This window comes from Sphaeramia orbicularis, chromosome 14 (genome assembly GCF_902148855.1).
Source record: "Sphaeramia orbicularis chromosome 14, fSphaOr1.1, whole genome shotgun sequence".
Classification (NCBI taxonomy): domain Eukaryota; kingdom Metazoa; phylum Chordata; class Actinopteri; order Kurtiformes; family Apogonidae; genus Sphaeramia; species Sphaeramia orbicularis.
The window spans coordinates 42,964,379-42,990,830 of NC_043970.1; the positions used below are offsets into that span (position 1 = coordinate 42,964,379).

General features: G+C 36.4%; 1 protein-coding gene across 4 annotated transcripts; it reads left to right on the plus strand.

Annotated features, from left to right (window-relative positions):
- The first annotated feature begins 389 nt into the window (after positions 1-389).
- slc25a14 (solute carrier family 25 member 14) lies at positions 390-21,746 on the plus strand. 4 transcript variants are annotated; one of them, XM_030154752.1, is made up of 9 exons: positions 390-667; positions 969-1,235; positions 3,631-3,769; positions 7,998-8,092; positions 15,049-15,134; positions 16,204-16,299; positions 17,647-17,771; positions 17,872-18,085; positions 21,030-21,746. In XM_030154752.1, exons 2-9 carry the CDS (start codon positions 1,049-1,051, stop codon positions 21,069-21,071), a joined length of 984 nt encoding a protein of 327 aa, XP_030010612.1. In that variant the 5' UTR covers positions 390-667; positions 969-1,048; the 3' UTR covers positions 21,072-21,746. The 4 variants fall into 4 exon arrangements, with proteins under 4 accessions (XP_030010612.1, XP_030010613.1, XP_030010614.1 ...); XM_030154753.1 differs by having other exon boundaries at positions 390-528; XM_030154754.1 differs by having other exon boundaries at positions 390-528; positions 1,128-1,235.
- Positions 21,747-26,452: the final 4,706 nt, after the last annotated feature.

Sequence of the window (26,452 nt, forward strand, 5' to 3'; positions counted from 1 at the left end):
TATCAATTTTTTCAGTGTTATGCTAATTTTCATTATTGTATTCATTTATACATATATAGTTCATATTTTTTGTTATCTTCTGCCCATTTTATTGATGATTTGGCTCAGTTTGGTATATTTTGTTAATCATTTCATCCTTTTTTAAAACTGATTTTCTGTTTTCATTTTATTTATTGATTTTAATGTATATTTTTTGTGAATATGTGAAACTTTAAGTATTTATGGTCCATATTTCCTTCAGAATCAAAAGTATCACTGTCTCAGTACGTGGACCTGGGATAAAGCATTTAAATGCTGTTCAGTCCTGGTCAAAGGAACTGATCCAGGGTCAGGAGGTTTGTAAACAATGGTGTTTTATGTTGAAAGGACAAACGGATATCCCGTTCCTGTCGTTTCTCGGGGAATTGACGTTAGCTGAATTGAGAAGCTAACAGCTGCGGAGAAGTTTTCTGAAGTCGCACCGTCTATTTGCTTTGAGTTATGGAACTTCAGTTAAATACTAGGTCGTGGTTTTAATTGAACCTCCAGGTAAGTGACCCGTCTACTGTTTCTGACCTTAACATGTTGCTTACCGGTAACCAGCATGCTAGTTATTTTCAGCAGCGTTAGCTGACTTGCTGTTAGCCTTAGCAGGAGACATCTGCTACGAGCTAACCGTCTGAAACAGGTGGGACGGTCATCTAAGGTTTTTACTTTACGAGAAATTATTTTCATTTTGTTGCTAAGTAATGTGCATGATAATAAGTTCGACTACTTAAATATGTTAACGAAACTGTGTGTTAAATACATAGTGTTAATAAATAACTTCATAAAATTCTGTTAATATTAGTGAACCAACTGTCATTACGGTTTGCCCTCCTCCGCGGTACATTAGCCAATTGCATGGCTTACAAAATGATTGACATAGCGCACGACCAATGATAAGCTCATAACAAAAATGATGGCTCTCTCGTCTGTGTTTGACACAGGGGGCGTCTCTTTCCGGCGCAGTACGCTGGGATGCTGATGCTGAGGAGCCTCGTTGATCTGTAGCATCATTTTGGTGTCAATGTTTGTCGAAATGTTGTATTGTCTGAAGTTACAGCACTGTGTTGACTTATGTGTGGGCGGGCTGTTGTTGTTTTTAGCGGGGCTGCAGCAGGTGGAGGCAGCCTCGGCCGCCGGTTCGGAGATGGCCAGCCTGAACTGGAAGCCGTTCATCTACGGAGGGATGGCCTCGATTGTCGCAGAATTCGGTACGTACTGCATTGCAACATGCAAATGCATGTTTACTGTGAAGATACAACACTGTAATGCCATAGGAAAACGGATTACTTTCAAGTAATATTTAAATTCACGTGTTAAGATAAGCCAGTCCGGATTTATATTAAAGCGTTTTTATGTACCTCCTTTTAATATGGTTTAGATTTGATTATCTAACAAAATCGAGGTTTGACAAATCTAAAATCGATTCTTAAATAATCATTAGCCACTCAAGGATAATTTAGCTCTGATTTAATTAATCTAAGTAATGTTACTGTACACTCACACCTGCTTTTAAATCTGGATGTAATTTGATATCAAGGCAGTATAATTATAACATTCAGCTTTGGAAAGTTGAACATTTTTCATAAACCTGTGAAGCTGACCTGTAAAGTTGTCAGGAATTTCATTGTCTGCAAATGTGAGTCAAAAGTACAATAGACGCATGAAATGTTTGCTTTTTACATTTAGCAAAGAAATTAGACAGATTTAAATTAAACACGACGTAAAACATATATTATATTTAACAAGTAATATATAATTTAAAGCAGCGTGTCACTTTCATCGCAATTTTTTTTTTTTCAAATGCGTAAAACCCAAATGATATTCTAATTATCACTAATCCATTCGTCTTTCCGAGCTTATCCACCTGAATCACTTCACTCACGGTGAACAACTTCGAAGGTGACTCCTACACAAACACAGTCCAGCGATCTGACTCATTTTCTTGCCGAATCTGTGAAAAACTGCTGTCACTTCCCACAGTACACTTTGCGACAAAATTTCCAAAAAGGTCCGAGTGATGTTTGGGTTTGTTATGTAAACAAGCATACTGTGTTTATGATGGAGTCATCTACGAAGTTGTTCACTGTGACGGAAGTGATTCAGGTGCATAAGCACAGAAAGACTAATGCTTTAGTGATAATTAGGCTATCACTAGGATTTTACAAATTTGAAAAAAATTTGTGCTGAAAGTCATATGCTGCTTTAAGAACATCTGATGGTGAAAAGTAATCTGGGAGTTATTTATATTCCATGAACAGAAACTGAAAAGGTCAAGTTGAAGGGCTGATGTATGGAATTTATATATAAAAACCCAAGAGATCTCATAATAATTTCTAAAGCTGTAATATTAAAAAACACTACAAAGGGTCATGCAGTAACAGATTGCACACACACCACTGTCATCAGCAAATTTACATCATAAGTACTAGTAATAAATAATAATAAAATTGTCTAACATTGTCCCTACTACTGGGTTGTGGTTTTCTGGGGGCATAGTAAGTCCTTTGTAAAGTAAGAAGGGAATTTTTGTTAACTTTATAGAATCTTCATGAGCTGAAACTGAAAACACCTACCTTCCCTCTGTAGCTCTCTCCTCTTGGTCCAAACCAATATACTAAATAAAATATAGATGACCCTGATGTCATTTCCCACCACCTTGAAGAAGTCAGCCTCATTTTCCAAACTTACATGTAGAGTCATATCTAAGTGAATCTTAATAGTGATCCCTATTCAAAAATGTTCTTATGAATATTTAAAGTGGAAGCAGTTTCAGTAAAGAAGAAAAAATCTGTTTATAGTAATAAAATATTAGTTCCAGTACAAAGATTGATGCCTGTAGTAGTTATACTTCTGTTTTATACTAACTCTCATTCTTCTAACAATGTGTCTCTGTTTCTTAATTTCTGAACATCATGGCAGGGTCACCTCTCTACTTACTGAAGTTCTCTCAAGTAATTCAGATGCGTTCAGAATTAAGACAGAAATATCCCATGTTTTATTGAATTTTTAAATGTGGAATGGAAGGAAATGAATTTTCAAGAGGCCAATCAGACACTCAAGTTGGTTTTAGTCACTTCCAATGTTGATTCCATGGCTATGACCTTGTCTGACGTAGATGAGGATAAGGCCATTTTATTCCGTTTTTTTGTTGTTATACAACTGGAGGAAGGGTTTCATGAGTCTTTTTCATCATAGGAGAATTTCACTGGTGGTAGTACTGTCATTAAGATGTAAATTATACAAATTATATATGACAAGATAATGTACATCATGGTTGTGGTAGTTTGCAATAATGACCAGCTCATTATTTGAAGTTTTTGAAACAAACATTTGACATGTTTTTGTAAGCTAAAACATAAATGAATTCCTTAAGAAACATAATAGATGAGTAAACAGTTTTGAAAGTAAAAAAATATGTACAGCCTTTACAGAAAGTGGTCATGGTTTAATTGTAAAATAAATATCATTATTATTATTATTATTGTTATTATTAATTACTACTGTAATGAAATAGTAATACTCTTTGCCTGAAAGAGCTAAGATTCCTTGACTTACTGATCAGTATTTTCTTTTCTTTATTAATTTCTTTTTTGTAACCCTCAGGGACGTTTCCCATCGATCTGACCAAAACCAGGCTGCAGGTCCAAGGTCAGTCTCAGTACACAGAGGTACGCTACAGAGGAATGTTCCACGCTCTCTTCAGGATCGGCAAGGAGGAGGGCATACGAGCGCTGTACTCCGGGTATGTAACTGTCTGAGATTAAATACAGTGTTAGTTGTTTTATCTGAAGACGTGTAAAAATGTTTCCAGTGGTGAGGCAGAGTAGATCTCGGCAAACTGCCAGTAAAGGTAATTAACAGGAAGCACTTCTGCTGTCACAGATGTATTTATAAGTAAGAAGAAGTGAGCCAGTGTTTAATCAAAGAGAAGAGAGACTTGGTTCAGGCTTTTTCAAGATATTGTCAAAGTATGATAGTGGCATCTGTCTGGAATGATGCAAAAATAAAGAGTTTGCAGTCAAACACCACCACCACCAAGAACAAAAAAACATTATATACAGCAGTGGCCTCCAGAAACTAAAGAAAACAAGAGAAAAACTTAGAGTAGATTTGATTTGAGTAGATTCGAGTAGAGTAGATTCGAGTAGAGTAGATTTGAATGGAGTAGATTCAATTACAGTAGATTCGATTAGAGTAGATTAGATTAGATAGAACTTTATTGGTCCTTTGGGTAGAACCCATGTTACACTTTGGTTGTAATTCACCTACATTTTATAGGAGGTGAGAATATCTTTGACAATAAACGTTTGCATTGAGGTAATGTTACATTTAAATAAGTGTAAAGTAATTGAACCAGTACAACACACATTATCCTTTTTTTGTGGAACAGTGCTTGATGTGTTTTAATGGTTAAGAGTATATCTGCTGACATAGAGTCCTTCCTTCTACTAAAGTCCTGCTCTCTTTTTTTCATTTTAATACGATCTTCTAATGTGGATTTAAAGGAAAAACCTTGTAGAACATCATAAGACATCTAGCAATAGGATGTACTTTTGAATCTCTTGCTCACATCTTGAAAGGTCTGAGAGGTTTTCAGTGGAGCTCGGTACACTGTGACAGCAGTGTTTCACCCACATAGGGGTTTCTGATTGTCTTTTCCTGCTCGTTTCTTGCTCCCTGCTGATAGAAACATGTGCTGAGAACCACACAGTGCTTCTAATTCAACCGTACTTTTAAAAGCAACCCAGTGGGACAGGGAATTTTTTCTATTTTGATACGAGACGCAACAGCCTTTTTTTCGACTTTGATAGCTGTGGGTGTGATTGGAATGTTTTATCTCTGCAGTTCTGATTAAGATTCAGCCGTACCTTCTGAAGATGAATAACAGACACCTGGTGTCAAGCTTATTCATCAAATGACAGGTTTTTAAGAATAGGTTCATACTTGCAGATACGTCAATATACAGAGTGCTAAAAACAAATCAGTGTTTCCCACAGAATCACATTTTATTTGTGGCTGGTTGGGGTCAAGGGTATTATCATTAACGAAAACTCACACTTTCTCAGTGTTGGATTGATATGAAATCGATTTATTCCGCTCAAGCAATTTTGCCTGGCAGCACCATACGGCACTTCACAGTCCGTCACTTGTCATCACTTGTCGTTTAGAGTCGGCTTCTCGTCCCCACTCTACCTGTAACTTGGAGACTAATGTTGGGAGAAAGCTAATGGCTTGCAAAAACACTATTACAAGGAACTGGGGAAAACAGAACCACCAACAAAGGACCAGTGGATCACAATTATTTAAGGAATTTATACAATAGAAAAAATAACACACAATTTGTGACTACAAGAAGCACAAAAGGACAAAAAATGGGATAAATGGACTGATTACAGATCCCAGAATGGTGGAAGGACTGAATAATGTGAATGTAAGGTCATGTAGCGTACCCAAGCAAGGTTTGTTTTCGTTCGCTTTTTGTTGTTTTTGTTGATTATGTATTTATAAAATTTCAATAAAAACTTAAGTGGAAAAAAAAAAGTTGGGAGAAAGCAGCAGAGTCCTGTATGGGATGTCTTTGAATACAACGATAAAAAGATATGAAAAAACTAAAACTAAGCATATAGAAAAATATGGAAACTAACAAAAACTAGCAAACCTGCTCAAAAAACTAATTAAAACTAACTGAATTAGAGGAAAAACAGTCAAAACTAAATAAAACTAAACTATAATAAAAAATCCCAAACTATTCAAACCTTGTTTGGGGTACAGATCCTGAGAGTCCTCAGTTTCCCACTCACCCAGGAAATCCACTGACATGTTTTTCAGTGAAGATTTCTACCATAAGCATAGTCAATATATTTGATCATTTAAAAAATTAATAATGGTTGGGTATGAAATACTAAAGGCTCTTCTCATCAGCCACATCTTGGCCTTTTACTTATCAGTTCATTGAGATCCATGGATTGTGGTGCTTTGGTGTCGATAAGCATTTGAGTGGAAAAGACACTGTCTTTGGTGGATGCTCATTAAGTCTACAGTTCAACCCTGACTTCTTCACCAGTAACTGAAAAGTTGTATGTGGTTGACCTTTACTGAAAAGGCTTCAGCTTCCCTCTGATGCATGTTCTCATTCCTTTATCCATACCTCTTTAACTACTTTGTGTTACCCTATTTTTTGATTGTTTTTTGTTACTATTTATTTATTTATTTATTTTTTTTATTTTAATACTCACTGATCAATAAAAGACATCAAAGTCAATGAAAATCAAAGCCAACAAATGAATAGAATCATTGACTCATGAGTAGGGGTGTTAGTAAAATGTCATTTCTGTAATATTTCGCGATATTTCATTTTACGATACTGTATCGATATTAAAAAGTACTGTTTCGATATTTTTAGGTATTTATTCAAATGCAAAAATAGCGGAGGTTCATTTTTGTTTTTTGTTTTTCTTTATTGTGTATATTTTATTTATTATTAATTAACGCTATTTTACTAAATAACGGTTATTTGAAGCATCCTAAAAGCACTTTTTACTGTCTGAGAGAGGCAGATGTTAGTTCCTTTGTTGGGACTGTACAAAAATAATGTTATGATGTTAGTTCTGAACGAATAGAATATGAACATTTGAACAGGATCTTAAACTGTAATGTCTGTAAAACATAATTTAAGTTTTAACATAGGAACATTTTGTGATATAGCATCAGATCCTGTTGTGATCAAATAAAAATGTGTTTAGTATTTGTGCATATTTTGAGTGTCATTCAATTCTTCAAGGAAATAATCGTTTAAAAAAAGAAACAAACAAAAAATTGCCTTTTTACCAGTATCATGATATATTTTATCATGATCCTAGTATTGTGATTTGTATCATATCGCCAGATTCTTGCCAATACACACTCCTACTCATGAGTTGCAGGTGGCAGCCCTCATCTTTACCCTCCAGTTTATTATGCCAGACTTTGTTATTTAACTTTAACCTGAGGGAGTGCAGAGGCTCTCTGAAGATGGAACCTGTTTGATTAGAGTGAATTAAAAGCTGTCTGGAGAGAGACGCAAGTTGTGTCTCTATTTCTGTTCTGTAAGTGTGTCACTGCTGGTCATAATATTTTCAGTTTATAATTAGACTATAGCTTAGGTACCACCTTGGCTGAGATAAACACATTAAAATTACTCTCTAAATATACTTTGGCGGCTGTTAGCATACCTACGCAGCTGGCCTAAGTAACGTCTACGTGTGGGAATCGCTGTAAATGTGTTCAGCATGTGAGCCTGTATTTTACAAGATATTATAGAAGTAGAAATTTGAGGGTCTTGTACTGTATTGTGTTTTTTCCATTTTCTTGTAGCTTTATATTTCAAATCCTCTACATCCTCTACAAGTCTTCTAGTGTTCCCTCTGCCGTGCTGTTTTACTGAGCTAATTAAATGCTGACTTTGACGATATGTGGTCCTCACATAACAAGCAGCACTACAAACATATGGTGGTCTTATAGAGTATGATGCATTGCTGTAGATTAAATTACCCAGCAGTTTATAAAGCTGTTAAATTGACCTTATCTTTAAAGATCTGCAGCGTAAAATGCAACATACACATGAGCAGAACAGTAAAATGATTCAAAAACATTGAATATTATAGTGAAACACTCACCAAGGCCATAATACTATTTAATCACACTTTGATTTTTCACCTAGTAGCTACATTTACATCCTTTTACTGAAAGGAGTTTTGGTAATACAGAACTTTTACTTGTGTGGCATTGTCACATTTTGATATTGAAATTAACTGACTATACACCCATATCTGAATTGCACTAAAGATTGTTTAAGTTTTAGAAGGTTTTGCGAAGTGTAAGGTCAACTGACTAGAAAGCCACATTAAAACACTGAAAGTTGTTGTATTGAGTTCCTGCCTCACTTTAGCATCAGGTTTAAAGGTAAAGATGTGTTTGGCCTCTTTTCTCAGGATTTCTCCAGCTCTGTTGAGACAAGCATCGTATGGGACAATCAAGATAGGAACCTACAACTCTCTGAAGAGGCTGTTTGTCAGTCGCCCAGAAGGTGAGCATCAGCTTTTTCTTCTCCTAAAACTCTGTCTTTCTCTAACCTCTTTTATCAGTTGTGTGGAAGCTGACAGCCTGCATCCAGGAGAGGATCTGTGGTTTTTAATTCACTGCCTTCACTCAGTTTGTCTCGCAGAAGGCAGCTAAAATCATGAAAGCGTTTCAACTCCAACATGTAACTTCAGCAGACGTCGGCTCCAGCTCAGCCAAAGTTTTCAGTGAACTAGATTTACCTGTGCATCATGACCGTGACTACCTAAAGGCTGGTACCGTCTCCTGCAAAGGAATGTTCCATTAAAACAACCTGAACCCAAACTGGAAAGCTGATTGTTCTTCCAGAATCACAATAAGCAAAACTGTGTGTGGTTCACTTTATGTTAAGGGTGCATTAGTTAACAGCTCTGACCTGAGCTCTGAATAGATGGTGTTGGCCCTAGTAGAGAATTTGGCTGCATTTGACTGGCTGTCAGCCATCACTTAGATTTACATCACATCCTTGAACTGATGAAGCTTTCAGAGCAAAGTGTAGTGCTCTCCCTTTGAAATCACATTACACATCACAGGAGGACTGTATGTTTTTTGTTTGGCCCATTTGTGGTGCATGAGATAAGAAGTGTCAGCACATGAATACTGCAATCTTCATAATTCAATATGCTTGAGAATGTCACTTTCACATTTGATCTTATCTGTAATATCAGTCCAAGTGAGCATGCTGCAGTCCAATATTTTCATACATGTTATACATGCGTGTGGAGACTCAACATGAGTCATATTTTCATACATGTGTAGGCTTCATGTTTACCACATTTAGCCTCATGATGAGGCACTTCAATGATATGTTTGACAGTTTAACATTTTAGTCAGGAAGACTGTATTTTTTGCGGTAAGTCTCCTACATAGACGTACAGGTGAGCTTGTATTTGTTGTGACTCTTCTTAAACTTCATTCAGCTTCTTGTAATATCTCAAGATCAGTTTATTTTCTCCATTTGTTTGGACTGAAAACACCTTCTCATAGTGTTGGATGGGAAAATACAGCCTTACTGTTTTCTCTATTTATGCTGAGATGCTGCGTTTGCATGTAGGTTGGTTTGGTTGTCACGTTAGGAGTATCAGACTAAATATCACAGGAGTTGACAGCAGAACAGCATGATATCTGCAGTTCAGTACTGTCCTCGCAGTGTACGCATGCACAATAATCACATCACACAATACGCTATCATATCATGCTCTGGCTTTTTCGTTGTTCAGTACAAATGGAAAATGCACAGTTCTCATGTACCAACAGATGTTTGTCTCATAGAACATGATTTAGTCTAAACAGTGTTGTCAGTGAGTGAGATGCAGACTCTACATGCGTGAAGCACCGTGCTCTGATCAGATCACATCAACCGAAGCAGGATACTAGTCGTCAATCACAGCCTGAATATTAACCAGGAACAGGAGACTGAAACTCTTAGGAACTTTACTTCGCAAGAAGACTACCAACATCAGTGGTATAGAATTATTTTGCCAAATCAAACCAAAACCTTCAAGAATCAATAGTGCGTTCCCAAAAAGCCCTCACATAAAAAGTTATTTTCCTGCCTTTTTAATAATTATTTATGCTCTTTATGCAGATGAACTCATATACAAAACAGTAGTCATCCTCAAATGTTTCTCTCACATAATTTTTCAAATCATCTGTCAAAGATCTGTATTTATTCATTTTACAATATTTAAAAAAAATATGCCAATGTCAGTTTTTTGCTATGTTGAGCAACTCTGTGTGACAGTACTCAGTACAAGTTAACTATTGCATACCTTCTTCTAAATGTTTGATGCAGTAAATGTGGCACTAATTGCATCCTACTTGACATGCTGTCATTGAGCCTGTTAGCATGAAAATAAAAGTCTGATAACTGGGAGCAATCGGATAATTGTAATGATCAGATCTAACACATTTACATGCACTTAAGAAATGCAACAATCGATTAACCCCGGTTTAGGCGCTCCAGTCTATTATCAGATTTCTTTCAGAGTACGTACGTACGTAGTGATGGCAGACTTAAACTTCCTGTTGTCTTCCACTCACGTTTTACTACATAACTTGTGTTTTCTGCTATTTTAATTGTGCTTACACATGCGCAGACGTAAAAGAATGAAATTAATCAGATTAGCCTGTATACATGCAGGAAGACATCGGCGTATTGGGGAGAAATCCAGGTGCGTTAATCCGATTTCTCATGATCAGTTTACTGCTGTTATTTAATAAAGCATATCAGATTATCCTGTTTACATGATCACTTGAATAATCTGACAACTCCAGAAATCAGATGATGATTGGAGTATGAGTGTGAATGTAAACAGGCTCATTGTTACCAGTGGTGGGATAAATAATGTAGAATGACTGCACAGAAAATCTGGCCCAGTCTTAGTATTATATTTGTGCTATAACACGGTTTTTTACCACCAAGTTGTTTTTGAATACATTTCTTTGCTTTGCAGTAAAGGAGTAGGTCTTTGTGGCTTTGGGGATGTATGGGTAAACAACACTCAGCAGAAAAATGCTGGATGAGTCGTGACAGCCTGTGTTGATCTGCCTGCAGGCAAAGAGAGTGAGTTAACCTGCTGGCATTAATTTGCAAACTAAATAGGAGAGACGCCGCTTCCAGGAAGGAAGGAAGGAAGAGATGCAGAGGGAAAAGTGGGATAGAATGCAGGTTACATTCACAGAGCAAAAGAGACGCAGCATTTGACTTTGCAGCAGGGAAGTCGTACGTGTACACCCACATGGAGAGTCCATAGAAATGAGTGACTCCAATTTATTCAGTAAAATTATACAGTGACTTCCTGTGCTGTCATCACATGATCTCCTCATCATCCCTGCAGAAATAGAACCACTTTAGTTATCAGCCTGATGGATTTGCACTACGTTTATCAGCGATCGGCCGGTGCCACATGGTTTCAGACCACACGCTCCATCTCTTCCTCTGTTTTCTTTGTATCCACCTTTTCTGTGTCATTGTCCTTTTCCCGCTGAGGCAGTCTTTTCTTGTTTTTATCTCCACATTTTTACTTTTGCTCTTCGCTCCTCTTCTATCCCCGCCCCCTCGATACTTCTGTATCTTTTTAATATTTAATAAACAGGTGGTGTACATAACATAGCTTTTATAATGATACGATAGAGAAATATATTAAGTTAGAGGTGCAGCATCATATTCTGCAGAGGCATCATATGACCCAAACTCGGTGTCAAATCCCTGACCTCAATCTAAAGGTTGGGTTCATGGTTTGTTTTCTTTTTTGTAATGTTTAGCTCACTTACCAATAACCATCAATAAAGTTTACACCACCGCTACAAGCACTGTGTAGGGTGCCAGAACAGCATAATAATCATCACTGTAATCATAATGATGAGTTATGTAAATTTAAGATTAAACTCAATTACATTACAGTCAATACAAGACACACACATAAAACTGTGTGTAATGTTATTTATCCAATTATGTTCATTTGGAATACACAGATGGCCTACAACATCTCTGAAGGTCTGTCTGAAAGATGTAATTTGACAAATAAATCTGATTTGCCAGCAGTCTGAACGCTGTAACAGGTTTCATTGCATTAATGGTTCCTCCTCATTTTGGACACTTAACAGTCCCAAAGGAGAAATAAATCCCAAACATGATCTGTTTCCAATAAACTCATTAAGAGGATTTCTTCAGGAATTACAGTCTTATGGTTGGACATTTTTGCTGATTTTCTTCCTTTTCAGATCAACAGGAAAACACAGCTTTGATAAAAAAGAAAAAGTCTTACCAGAAACATTTTAAGGCTGACACATTATCTTCTTTAAAGGTGCCCTGCCACACAAAACCGTTTTGACTTGTATTTTTTGAAATATGTTAGGTCCATAGGTGAATTTGAGAATAAACCTCTACCTCTTCTGTCTGCTATTACCACTGAAAAGAAATAAGCAGAGAAATCAGGTCAATTAGAAAAGCTGGTCAGTGTGACGCATTACTGCCTGAGCTCATTACTATTCATGAGTGAGACCACGCCCACAGAATTCATCTAGCTCATGATAGTTTTCAAATACAGCAAGCTGGGGCGCCGTGGGGGGGGTACAGGTTAGAATTTGTGAAAATTCCATGTAAGGTCTGCCGTAAAAGAGAGGCATAGATGCTGTGAGTCGGACATTCAAAGCATAATAATAATAATATAATAATAATCTTTATTTATATAGCACTTTTCATACATTAAGACTGTAGCACAAAGTGCTTTACATAACAGTTTAAAAATCAGTACCGCCCCCCACCCACACACCCGCGCACACACACACACACACACACACACACACACACACACACACACACACACACATATACAAACCCACAAGCTCACACATACTTAAAAAGACTTAAAAAGACTGACTGAGCATGGGTAGACCAGAACAAAAATGTAAAAGTAAAAGAGGAGGCACTATCTTATGGAGCCATCCGCACCAGGGGGCAGCCGCCGACCCCAGCAACCAGGCACCAGCGACACAGCGCCACATCCCAACCAGTGGGAGAGGGCCAACTGGGACCCCCACCCACCAGAAAGGAGCAGACCCAGTGAGAGAAGGCGCCACAGCCCCCGGGGTCATGTCAAGCAAAGCATGTCAAGTTTCACTTTCAGTTTCCGCCAGTTCCTCTACTAGTTGCGCAGGGTAAAGGATGCTGAAAAGCCAGGCTGTCATTGGCTAGCTGTTAGCCAATCAGAGTCAAGCAGATTAGATTGTTGAATATTCTTGAGAACTGGCACAAATGGAGCTGAGTCTTCCAGCAGACTTTCTATAACATGGTAGAATGGACAGAAACTTTGTAACTAAGGCATTTGTTACAGAGTCCATGGTAGAACTTCATGATCACAAAAGTAGTGAAGTACGTGTGGCAGGGCACCTTTTAAAAAAAACGCTGCTCAAGCCTCATTATCTCAGGCTTAACATCACTGAACCCTTATTTAAACTCAGAGAGTCTTGCGATGATGTGGACTCATTTTCAGTATAAGCCGGCAGCTTCAGGTTCTTGACGTGTGAGCGTGTCCAGTGCTGTCTCTGTCTGATTGTATGCCTTCCTTTCTACTCTGCATGACCTCTGCCACCATGGTGCCTTGTTTGTTCAACGCTTGTTTTGATGCAGGCTTGGGTTTGCCCTGTGGTTGTGGTCGGATCGAACGCCCGTTCTCGGCGCGAGGACGGACTGACTAACTGTTGGTCAGATTGATCAGCGATCACTGTAACTATTGTTCTGAACTTAGTCTGTTATGATTGTATTCCCTCCTCCTGCTCCTCCTCTTCCTCCTCCTCCTTGTTCCACCGTAGACACCGTCACAGGTTATTACTAATGAGAACCGATACTTTCTAACAGGCTAACTCGCTAACAGTAGCTCCTGTTTCTCTGAAGTCACCGCAGAACTAGTCGTCTTTATCCACAGTTTCAAAACATCATTCTCTAAATCTGCTCGGAGCATCAGGTGGGTGGTACGTCCACAAGCTGTAAAGTTACACTAAATTATCACATTAGTGGAGCTGTTAAGTTTTTTTATGTGATACATTTTGCTGTAGTAGATCCAAGCTCTGATTCAGAGGTGGCAGAGCTATTCAGACCCTTAAAAAGTGAAAATAAACACTCTCAAAATACTTACCTACAAGTTTAAAGTACAAATAAATGGGTGAATTGGATATTTCAGTCTTTTGTCTTCGATAAATTAACAAACTGTGGAGTATTTTATATAGATTGAGGAGGAAACAAATGAATCTGTTGTAGGATGAGTCCGAAACCAAACAACATGTGGAAAACTGGACAGGCTCTGAAAACTTGCTGTATGTACTGTAACTGTATGCTCCAACCAGCTGCCAGGGGGAAATGGACATATTTTGGCTCCGCTTTTGCAGAGCTGTTCATCCAGCGGTCTTTATTTACAGTCTCTGGGTTGAGTCCATTCACGTGGAGCTCCGAGCAGGTTACAGCAAAAGTGAGCAGTTCCATCCACAGAAATAACATGAGGTCTGATGTAGTTAGTGCTGTTTCTTCTCTGACTTTCTTGCCTTATCTTGATTCTTTTAAGGTAGAAATAAAAAAAACATAATCGGCTGAACAGTGGAAAATATCCAAATCTTACCAAGTGTATTTTTCTCATTTCTAGTCAAAATATCTCATCACACTTAAAATAAGACATAATTACCTAAAGAGTAACTTTTCAGTGAGATATAAGAACTGATTATTAGACAATAGATCTGGAAAATCTTATTTCAGGAAATCTTACCAAGATAATTTTCACTTGTTCCATTGGCAGATTTTTGCTTGAAAAAAAAAAATCTTGAATTAAGCAAAAAAAAAAAAAAATCTTGAATTAGGCAAAAAAAAAAATCTGACAATGGACCAAGTGAAAATTATCTTGGTAAGATTTTTTGAAATAAGATTTTCCATATCTATTGTATAAAAATAAGCTCTTATCTCACTGAAAAGTTACTCTTTAGGTGATTGTTTCTTATTTTAAGTGTGATGAGATATTTTGACTAGAAATGAGAAAAGTACACTTTGTAAGATTTTGATTTTTTCCAGTGAAGTTTTCGTCTATACAACCCAATTTATAAATGTGTCACTTTCAGCACAGCCATATTCAGATTTGCAGAAAAAGTGATTATTGATTTTAAAAAAAAAAAAAGTATTGTATTTGCTCTATTTAATATCCAGAGACCTTTTGAATCTGTTCATGTACACAGGTTAATGTTTGACATCTACTAATGTCCTGAAAATGACACAGTGTCTAAATGTGAAGGCTATGCATAATCATTTAGTATTTTATTGGACAGACACTCCCTCCTTGTAGACAGATTTATGTAGAGTGTACCAGGCCAGTCATAATGGGTTTTCTTTTGTTTGTGCTTTTTGGCGACTAATCAACAATGTGTAATTCTTTTCTGTAGATGAGACCATGGTGCTCAATGTCTTCTGTGGTGTCGTGTCTGGAGTTCTGTCCTCTTCTCTGGCCAATCCGACGGATGTCCTGAAGGTGATTCCTTAACCCTTAGGGGTCTGAGCCTATTTTGGCCGTTTTTTCAGTACTTTTGGTTTTGTCTTTGTCTACTATATAAAGAAATGTTTACTATACCCATGTTTGGTACCTTTTTTTCAGCACAACTTCATCTTTATCATCTGCCTATTATTTTTTTCACTTTAAACTACTATAGCAACACAAAAGGACAAAAAACACTCAAAAATATAAAATCTGATTCGAAAAATGTATAGAATTTATTGCATAAATAACACAAAGATGCTTAACGAACCTTTTCAAAGACTTTTAAAGTGAATATTGGTTCCAAATATTAGGTATACGAAATTAAAATTGTAATAAATTAAAACTATACTCAAATATTTGACATAAAAGCAGATCTTTACATAGGCATTTTCTCACCCCCATCCCCCCGGTCCTCCTGAATTCGGCATCCGGTTCAGGTGGGGGTCATCCTCACCCTTACCTGTAATGCTAATGCAGTCTGTGGATTAGAATCCGCAGATCCGGCCAGTTTTTTCCATTTTGAAAAAGGACAAAAAATGACAACAATATGGTCAGAAATATAACGCCCCCCCACCTCATTTTCATACTTTTGTTCACGTTTATTTGCTTCGATTTCAAAACATCATATCTCTGGTTGTATTTGCTCTATCAACATCAAATAAAAAGAGGGAGAGTGTTTCAAGTCCGCACTTTCAAATGCAATTATCCCCAGTGGTCTACGTTACCGACTTACGATGCTACGACGTGTTGAATATATCCTGTGATTCAGCCATGGGGCTGTGACCATGGACCCCGAAGGGTTAATAAATAATACATGTTGGTCACTTAAATCTGTATCCACATGTTCCTTATTGAGCCAAAGTTTTCCCTTGTCTTCCTGTGGTTTTTTTTTTCTTAAATTAATTTTAAAAAATGTATTGTCAAGAATGATCTACAAATACAGAAAAAACTGAAAAATTATTCTTGGCATCAGGTTTTCTTGTCACATGCCACCACTTGCATTGAATCAGAGGTTTCTAGTGTTTGATCACAGTTTCTGTTCGTGTGCCGGCTTTGGTTCCAGATCAGGATGCAGGCTCAGGGCAGTCTGCTCCAAGGCAGCATGATGTCCAACTTCATCAACATCTACCAGACAGAGGGGACTAGAGGCCTCTGGAGGGTGAGTGAAGGAGAACTGCAGGGCTCAACATTAATGCTTGTCCACTCGCCCAGAGCAAAGAAAATGTCATGTCCGGCAAATATAGAAGCTCACTTACCGAGTCAGACAGATGGTGGAACGTATTATATTTGTTTTTTCTGGATGTGATGATAGCATGACTGTTGAGAACTGCTAATAACCACAAAAATTTGCTCAATGTTTAGTCTTTGAAATTTGATCAGTGGTAATAAATGAAAGGATTTGTGTAGAAAATACAAAAAAGAGGGGAAAAAAGCTTACTTTTTACGACGTAGTGATCACTTTTAGTGACTATGATCTATTTTTTTTTATACTTTTTGACAGATTTCCCATTTTTTAACAGACGATAAAACAAAAATGCATAGAAACAAGAACAGCATCAACAAGCACAAACAGGGATTAGTGACTATGATTATCAAAAAATTATCTTTAGGAGTTTAATTTTACTGCGTCCTTTTTTTTAAAATAGTGATACAGTGAATGAGACATAGTGGAAAGAAAAATAAACAAAAGACAAATCAAGCAAGTAAACAAACAGACAAACAAAAAACAATGACTAACAGCAACGACAACATCATGTTACAATGAAAAAGAAAATAAAGCTAAAGAGCAACTAAATAATATGGATTAATTAGGGGCAATAGGTTAAAGGGAAGGGGGCAGAGTGAATGAAAGTGAGAAAGGTAGCGGGGGGGGAGAAAAAGTTAGAGGGCAAATAAATATAATAGTGATAATAATGATAATAACAACAACACAATATATAGTACTAATACTAATAGTCTTATTTGTTACTGGCAGCCACAATAACAGCAAAAATGGGTTAAATAATTCAGTGTTTCTAATAATTTATATCAGTTCATATCAATAAGCGTTTATATTAATTTAAATTAACATGGCTTTGGGGGGTGGAGCCAAGCACACAGAGCCTGAGGAGGGGAGGACACCATCACCTTCTTACATGACCCCCCCCCCCAGCAACATTTTACTGCATACTTGTTTAACAAACTTTCTAAAAAAAATGTTGAAAACCCCAAATAACTATGGTTTTTTCAACTTCAACTGTAACATCACCCTGTAACCTGGAAAAAGAGAATGATTTGACATTTACTGTGATGATTATCAATATGCCCTGATAAGTCCTGGTGTTTTTTTTTTAGTTTTATCCGTATCATATAACTCTAGTGTCACTTTTAATTTTGTTGCATTAGTAGGGACATTATGTACCTAATAGGGTAAAGACTAGCAGCCAGTCAAAGAAGGACTTAAAAAAAGTTTTAAAACACGTTAATTCTAGTTTTAAAATCAGATTGTTTGCTTCCTCCACTTCAGGGCGTCATACCCACAGCACAGCGGGCAGCTATCGTCGTTGGCGTTGAACTTCCCGTGTACGACATAACGAAGAAGCACCTGCTTCGCTCTGGCGTCATGGGAGACACCATTCTGACACATTTCATGTAAGCTTAATTACTTTCCACTTTGAGCCAGAGATCATCCTCCTTCAGCTTTGGTTTGTTTGTTTGTTTAACCCCGTTCTGTGTCTATGTTTATATGCAGATCCAGTTTCACCTGTGGGCTGGCGGGAGCGCTGGCCTCTAACCCCGTCGATGTGGTGAGGACTCGTATGATGAACCAGCGAGTCCTGTCGGGAACCCCCATGTACAAAGGAACGCTAGATGGAGTCATGCAGACGTGGAAGAACGAGGGCTTCTTCGCTCTCTATAAAGGCTTCTGGCCAAACTGGCTGCGACTCGGTCCATGGAACATTATCGTATCCTTTGACATCTTCACAGTTGCACCACACGTCAAATAAAATAAATCAAAGTTCAGAGCGTTCATTCAGAATAGCATAAAAGATGTTTAACGCAGGCATGTCAGAATGTTTACATCTCAAAAATCTTAAGAAGTTTAAGCCATGTAGTAATATTTAACCCATAAAGACCCAAACAGACACTGGTGACCGAAACCATCTACTGATCTGAAATGTTTCGTAACTGCTGTTCAATTAATCCTATCAATACGTAGAAATAATCCTTGTTAAATGCAGTTTGTCGTCTTTTTATGGTCATCAGATATCACCCATTTGGGTGTTCTGAGGCTCTGTAGTTACCATGGAAATGCCGTCATCTTCTACAACATGGATTCACCAGTAAAACCCATAGAGTTGGATCAATGACAGTGGATGGAGATGCTTGTTTTTACATTCAGTTATTAATATTTTTGCTGGAAAAAGTAACTTTTTCTTCTGTTTTTTTCTGTTTCTGATATAATAACCTTCAACTTTAATCTGAGGTTAAATGAACATCTACATGATCGGTGAATTAAATGTAGGAAAATACCTGATATACTCTTAAAAATGCAAAATACATGGGATAATATTATAATAAATGGTGATAAATCACTTAAAGGTTACATAGATAAAAAAAAAAAACATTTGGGAACTGAAAAGTAGCTCTGGGTCTTTATGGGTTAAATCATGATAATCATTTTAATGAGATTATTTTTATTTAGTTATTTATTTCACATTAGTTGGTGACTATTGAACTAAAATTGGATGCATGTTCCAGGTTATTTGCAAATAGAGAAAGGAAATGTCCCCAATAAACCTGTGCAACTGTAGCAGAGCTGTGTACAAAACAACAAACCAGTAAATCTCTGCAAATTAACAGGAAATTATAGGAAGAGAAAACAGGGAAGGACAATGCCACATAAGGACAACACAAAGAAACATATTTCCTCTACAGAGATGGAAAGTATTACTGTGAAAAAAGTTATATGCAGCCATAAGCTGTATTTGCAGAACAAGTTTATGGGAAATAAAAAATGATTTCATATGAAAGTCAACACCAAAAAAATACCCGTGTGCTGCCAAGTGTACAGTTACAGGCAGGCGGACATTCAGTACCAGCACCACCACTGAATGCGTCAGGTTCTGATTATAGCCGCTGTCTGCAGGGTTGAGGTTTAATAAGCGTTGCCATAAGCTGTAGCGGTATCACATCACCTAAACTAGAAGGTGGATTTATGTTCGAAGACACTAATAGTCGTATCATGTTGTAACCAGGGTTCCCACGGGGTCTTAAAAAGTCTTAAAAGTCTTGAATCTACAAATCTGCATTTAATACCTTAAAAAAGTCTTTAAAAGGTATTACTTTTGATATGGTAGGTCTTAACTTCTGTTGTCATAAACTTGTTGGCTGTGCGGTGTTTAAATGTGTCTGTTAAATGTCCAAGCTGTAAAGAAAGTAATGTTAGTCGACTCCGTTCCACCTATTCCAAATCAACAATTTCTACTGAAATTAGGAACCAGTTATTAACCCTTAGGGGTCTGAGCCTATTTTGGCCATTTTTCAGTACTTTTGATTTTGCCTTTATATACTATATGAAGAAATGTTTACTATACCCATGTTTGGTACCTTTTTTTCAGCACAACTTCATCTTTATCATCTGCCTATTATTTTTTTCACTTTAAACTACTATAGCAACACAAAAGGACAAAAAACACTCAAAAATATAAAATCTGATTTGAAAAATGTATAGAATTTATTCCATAAATAACACAAAGATGCTTATTAGGTATATAAAATCAAAATTGTAATAAATTTAAACTAGACTCAAATATTTGACATAAAAGCGTATCTTTACATAGACACCCCACCCCCCCCCCCCCCCCCCCCCCCCCCCCCCCCCCCATCCTCCTGGGTTCTGCATCTGGCTCAGGTGGGGGTCATTCTCACCCTTACCTGTTAATGCTAATGCAATTTATCCATTTTTTTTTCATTTTGAAAAAGGACAAAAAGTGACAAAGATATGGTTGGAAATATAATGCCCCCCCCCACCCCCACCTCATTTTCATACTTTTATCTGTGTTTGTTTGCTCCGGTTTCAAAACGTCACATCTGATGTTGTATTTGCTCTATTAACATCAAATTAAAAGTGGGAGAGAGTTTCAAGTCTGCACTTTTAAATGCAGTTTTCCCCAGTGGTCTGTGTGACTGACTTCCAACGCTCCGACATGTTGAAAATGTCATGTGATTCAGTGACTGTGGACCCCTAAGTGTTAACAATTTTGCAGAAATGATCGCAGAACATTCAGCCCAACACACTTGCAGCCATTAGTTCATCTGGGAACAATGAGAATCAAGGAGTTGGAGTAAATAAATACATTACAATACATACATTCTAGGAGTCATGAATTTTTGCCAGTATAGTCATTAAATAGGCTGTGAAATGGGTTTTAAATTCTGTTAGAAGTCATCTTAAAAAGGTCTTAAAAAGCCTTAAATTTACCTGTAGAAACCTGTAGGAACCCTATGTAACACCTACCCATAATCCACTCTGTTATGCAGGGACAGGGCCCACTGTCCCCTGTCAGGAACATTTTATTTTGTTTCCATAAAGTGAATTGCTTTTTCATCATCCTTATTAATATAATTTCCCAGTGTGAAGTATGAGTTTGCTGGTGTTATAATATAATGTACATCATTGTGAAAAAAATAATCATGGGTATATGTATTCCTGTAGATATGTATTTTACACCAGTGATAAGGTGCTTTGCTGGAAAAATTTTAAAATGAGCCTTAAAAGTGCTTGAATTTGACCTTGAAACATGTGTCCGAACCCTGCTAATGTTGTGGAACTGTTTCACCTGACAGTTTTACCTTTCTAAACTCTGTCACCTGAAGAGTGAACACTGTCCTTAACCCACCGCTCAGTTCTTCATCACGTTCGAGCAGCTGAAGAATCTCCCGGTTTAACAGGAGAAAGGCGTGGGACTGCACCGCCAAGTGTGACGACGTGAGCACGGCACCACCTGTATATTCACACTTCTTTACAAAATCATACCGACAGTAACACACGGCATCGGTCCCACACTCATCTGATCTTATGCTGATTTCATCCAGTTCTCAGTTTCTACTTTGTTTTAACCGCTTCTGTTTTTGCACAGTTTGGAAGAGTTTTGCTTTAACGGTCACTCATATTCAGTCACCTTAGACACTCCTCAGGCAGCTAAATGTTTGTAGCAGAACAGACAGTGTGCAGGTTCATTTCACGGAGCTGAGGACAAAGACAGTCCCCTGTGTGGATTAGGGTGAGTTCAATACTCTGAGCCTTTGACTATTTGCTCAGGATTCCTGCACTCATCTGTAAAGTAATATATGAAGTCTGCGCTTTGCACAGTGTGTAAAAACAAAAGGAATGCCGTTGTACAGTTTAGACATGCATGGCTGCTCACTTTTAACGATAGAAGGAATTAGACATTTTAAGTGGAATGTGTTGGAGTCCTGTGTATCATGAACAGTATGTTTTCACACATACTGTCGACACTGCATGACCTGTGAACGGACAGCAACTGTTTTATAAAGTTGAACTAGGAGGAGTAGGATACAAAACAAATGGGGAAAAAAAACACAAAAAGAATGGAAGATACCTGCACACTGCAACCTTTTCTCCATGTAGGGTGTTTATTCTATTTCAGTAAAACTTAAAGCACAGAAAATGACACTTAAACATGAAGTTGATTGTAATCAATGTTTATGTTTCTTTTTCTGATATTTTTTTATGCAAAGTTGGAGTTGAGATGTTTTGTCACGACAACTTGGCTCTAATAGGATGCTGAATAATCAAACTTTAAGAAACTATATAGCTTCATCTGTTAACATTTAACTATTCTGTTTGGTTTTAGTGACTTTAGTTTTATTTCGAGCTCATAGAATCATCAGATAACAAAGAACCGCACAACATGGTCAAACAAAATTTTTCAGTGCTCGAAAAGGAGTTGGAAGAAGTATAACTTATAGACTCCCACCCCCTTTTTACAAACTAATAATTCAACTAATTCCACTTCCTTTGCTTTAACACTTTTTTTTTCTCTGTATATTTTTACAGTAACACAAAACATCCATACAAACCATTCACATTATTTTTTTTTTTTTCGTCACCTCACACAATCAGATTTGGTTTTGACTTTAATTAGATTATAATGATCTGATGAAACCAATCAAACTTTATTCTATAGCTTCAGTTTTGTCTGTGTTTATGTCGACAGTGCAAAATTTCAATGGATTTCTGTCTACATGAACTCAAGATGAAATGTAATTCTAATACAGTAGTGAAATATCAATTTAACAGTGTCAACATAGGTGTCCATTATGGTTTAAAAATGAAAAATACTGTCAAGCACCATGTATGGATGCAGAATGAATGAATAAATGAATTCATAATTAATTTATACAGCAAATAAATTTTTGTTGAGCTAAATATATATAAAGTATTTTTTATATATATATACACAATGGTCATTTCTGCTGTAAGTTAAATCGGTGCAATGCAAAGATCTTGACAAGCAGTTGGAAAAAACACAAATAATAGACTCTGCAATGAAATAAAACAATGAAATCTTACACAGACCAAAGTGTTTTTAGTAAAAGGGTGAATTATCAGTAAAGTAAAATGGAATGTTGATGACACAAATCATACCAAAAGAAAAAGTAGTGGTTAGAAATATTATATGTGTAAATACTGAAACACTGCAACAAAATCCACATTAAAGGAATTTGTTTAAAAAAATTTAATTAATGCGTTCATCTCTCCTCCAGTTCAACTGCAGTTGTAGAATTGGGTGATGACTAAGTATAATTATACATTTATTTTTGTCAAGTTTTCATTAAAAAAAAAGAGCCTCAACTTTGCATAAAAAGGATTTAACCACCTGAATGACAGCCGACTTAATATAAACATTAAACATGATGTCTAAGTCACACATACAACACTTGAAATAAAGTGTTTCCCAATGTTTCTGCCTCGGTCGACCATTTCAGAGCAGTTTGCAGGTGCCTTCTGTTCTTTTCGTGCAGGTTGGCGAAGCATATGAATTTGCATGTGTCAGAACCGACTGTTACCGAGCTGTAAAATACAGCTTAAAAACAGAAATCACACTCCAAGTTCTGAGATTTTACAAAGGAGCAGCTTTATATCAGAAATAAAACCCAGCGACAGGTCGAAGTGACTGAAACTTTACAGAAAATCTCCAACAAATCACTGACATCAGAAATTAAACGTTGAAAAATCATCGAAAGCAACAAGACACAACAAAAAGTCAGTTTTACTTGAAGTAATCTGAACCAAAGCAACTACTGAGTAAAAAAGAGACTTAATTTTACAGCCAAAACAATGATTTTTAGTGATTAATTTTTTTTTTTTTTTTGATGACTTGACTCCAGATCAGTCAATCCTCATGAAGATGTTTGTTTTATTTATTAGTTTTGATTTATGTTTTTTCCATCAGCTGGGGTATTTGGAGATTTTTAGTGAATGTCGTTATCGTCCTGTAAGATAATGATCCGGTACATAATGTAAATGTCTGTACAGACTCATTCACACTCCGAGGTGGATGTATTTTATCTTGAACATCTCCAGGTGTACATACGATGCCTTGTTATTACTTACTTTTATTGTGGCGTCCCTTGTTCGAGGTCAAGTCATGGAGTGAATGCGGGCACGTAACGGGGCTGTGGTGCCAAATATGTTTCTATTAATTTATGTGCAAATACTTCTTAAAGATCCTTAGTTTGCTTTTATGTGAAAGTCAGCGCGGTGCAGGCTACACTTATGGAATCAACAGCAACATATTTCAACTTGAACCACATAAATGCCCTAAACAGACCAAATATATTTGTAGGATTTTTATCCCAATTGGTTTTTGTGAATCTCTGAACATAAGTTTGTGATACTGACAAAAATAGGTTTTATTTGCAGATGTGAAATGTCCCCTTTTTTGACTTGCACAGGATAGATTCCAGGCTTTTAATGCACCTGCATGAGCCAAATATTCTATTTTTCATAGTGTTTTTAGAGATTTTGTTACTCAGTGGAGGTTTTATTTTTGTGCTGTTTTATCACTGAAATGTTTTAGTCAGATGTTCATCCAGTGGCAGCTTTTTTACAGCTTTATGTTTTTGTAAGGAAGGTTTTTTTTTTTCCAGAATTCTGAAGACACAAAGACAACCAGGTCTTGGTTGTGTTTTGTGCACAGACCTGCTGTTAGCGTCACACGTATAAGCTCGTTTTATTTAGATACCAGAGTTATATCACAGTCATAGTTTTGCACAATCCTAAAATAAGGGACACTTTTTAGTTTTGTGAATCAGGTTCGTGCTTTTATTTTCCTTTTTCTTTAGAACATATGACGTCTGTCACTACAGCTCCATAAATCTCACAATCTGCCTTTTTTTTATCTTTCTTTCCTGCTGTTTTCTATACCCAAGTTAAAAAAAAAACAGCTTTACAGTGAGAACATGTACCATAGTTTGCATTCTGGTGTTTAACACATGCACACACTGTTCTTACAATTAACAAGTAAACGCCTCATCCACAGGTAAATTAAACCTTCAAAACAAGCCCATGTTAAAGGGATTATCAGTGTGTTTAGAGTCTTTGCTGCAGCCTACCGTTCACACCCATGTGATAAATGGACACACTTTGTACCTTTAATGAGACACTGTAGAGCAGAGGTGTCAAACATGTGGCCTACGGGCAAAAACCAGCCCGTCAAAGGGTCGGATCTGGCCCGCGATGAATTTGCAAAGTTTAAAAATTACACTGAAGATATTAACAGTGAACAGTGATGAACTTTTTTTAGTTCAGGGGTCACATACAGACCAATATGATCTGAAGTAAAATAATAGAATAATAGCCTATAAATAATGACAACTCCAAATTTTCTCCTAGGTTTGATTTGAAAAAAGTAAAATTACATGATGAAAATATTTTCATTTACAAACTGAATCAATATGTAATTTGAGTTTCCTTTACAGGGTAACAGTTGATGGGTATAGTTGATATTTTTGTTGTTTTCAGGCCTAAAATCAATATAACCATAACACCACATGGCATTTTTAGAGAAAGATTCTTCTAAATATCATATATACAATTGAGTAAAATTGAAAGTTATTTATAAAGATATTGTAGTAACATTGTTTACATAAAAGTGCAATAAATGCACACTTGACTCACACACTACTTTATATTAAATAACTAAGAAAGAGGAGAAAGAACATATGTTGGAGTCTTGCCAGTGTTTTCTTCAGGAGGAAATGACATCATGTGGAGCAGGTCATGTGATTTGGAATTAACACACTTCCATCAGAGGTGTTTTTGTAATGGGTAACTTAGATGAAAGGGATTTCTCGGACACAGACACAATTTGTCATTTTCCATATAAAATTTGATATGTTGCCAAAAAAGAAATATCTGTCATGATTATCTCAACTTAATAAAAAGAACACAAACAAAACAATTTTTGAATAAGTTAATTTTATTATTGTTTAGCTAATTAAAAGGTGGTTGTTATGAAATTCAGACAGTTATTTAGTAGATATTTTAGTATATCTATTAATTTATTAATTATTTATTAATCATTTATTAATAAGTGATAAGTTTCCATAATTAAATAATGATGGAATTTTTAAAGACATGAACATAATGAACATAAAATACATTCTTTTTTTTTTTTACTTTAAATAAAGATGTATGCAAGATATATCCCGTGGACTTCAAAAGTCCCTCAATTATATATTGACCCAACTATCCTTTAACAATAAAATGCGAATAACCTGAGCAAATATGAACCTGAAATGTCTTAAGAAAAATAAGTGTAATTTTACCAATATTCTGCCTGTTACTAAATGTTTTGCGTATTTGCAGATCTGTAAATTGTGTTAAAAATAAGCTGAGACATAATATTCTTGAAATTTCACAAAGAAATTTCATGTTGTACATGGCTGTACAGGTGATTCACATTTTTATAATGTAATTTTACTTTTTTCTCACTAAAACAAAGAGAAAAGTGACATTTTGGATTGGTATTAATAGGTTTTTATGTTTTTGTTTTATTGGTTTGTCCCGATTGAGTTCAAATTGGGCTGAATATGGACCCTGAACTAAAATGAGTTTGACTTCCCTGCTGTAGGGGGTTGTCACATTATATTACATATATGGCATTTTGGATTCTCAACCGCTAAGTTCCTATCATACAAGATGGAGGAACATAGTATAATTTTTTGCTGTTTTAGGTACACACTAAATGCACCACATACGTTGGTGTGGTAACACTGTTGAAGTGTGATTCATACATTCA

Bases quoted from the DNA above. Each gene is read 5' to 3' on its own strand.
- slc25a14 (XM_030154751.1), top strand. From the start codon at position 1,049: ATGTTTGTCGAAATGTTGTATTGTCTGAAGTTACAGCACTGTGTTGAC. The intron at 3,770-7,997 runs GTATGTAACTGT...CTCTTTTCTCAG, and splicing joins ATACGAGCGCTGTACTCCGG to GATTTCTCCAGCTCTGTTGA. The intron at 18,086-21,029 runs GTATCCTTTGAC...CCCACCGCTCAG, and splicing joins TCGGTCCATGGAACATTATC to TTCTTCATCACGTTCGAGCA.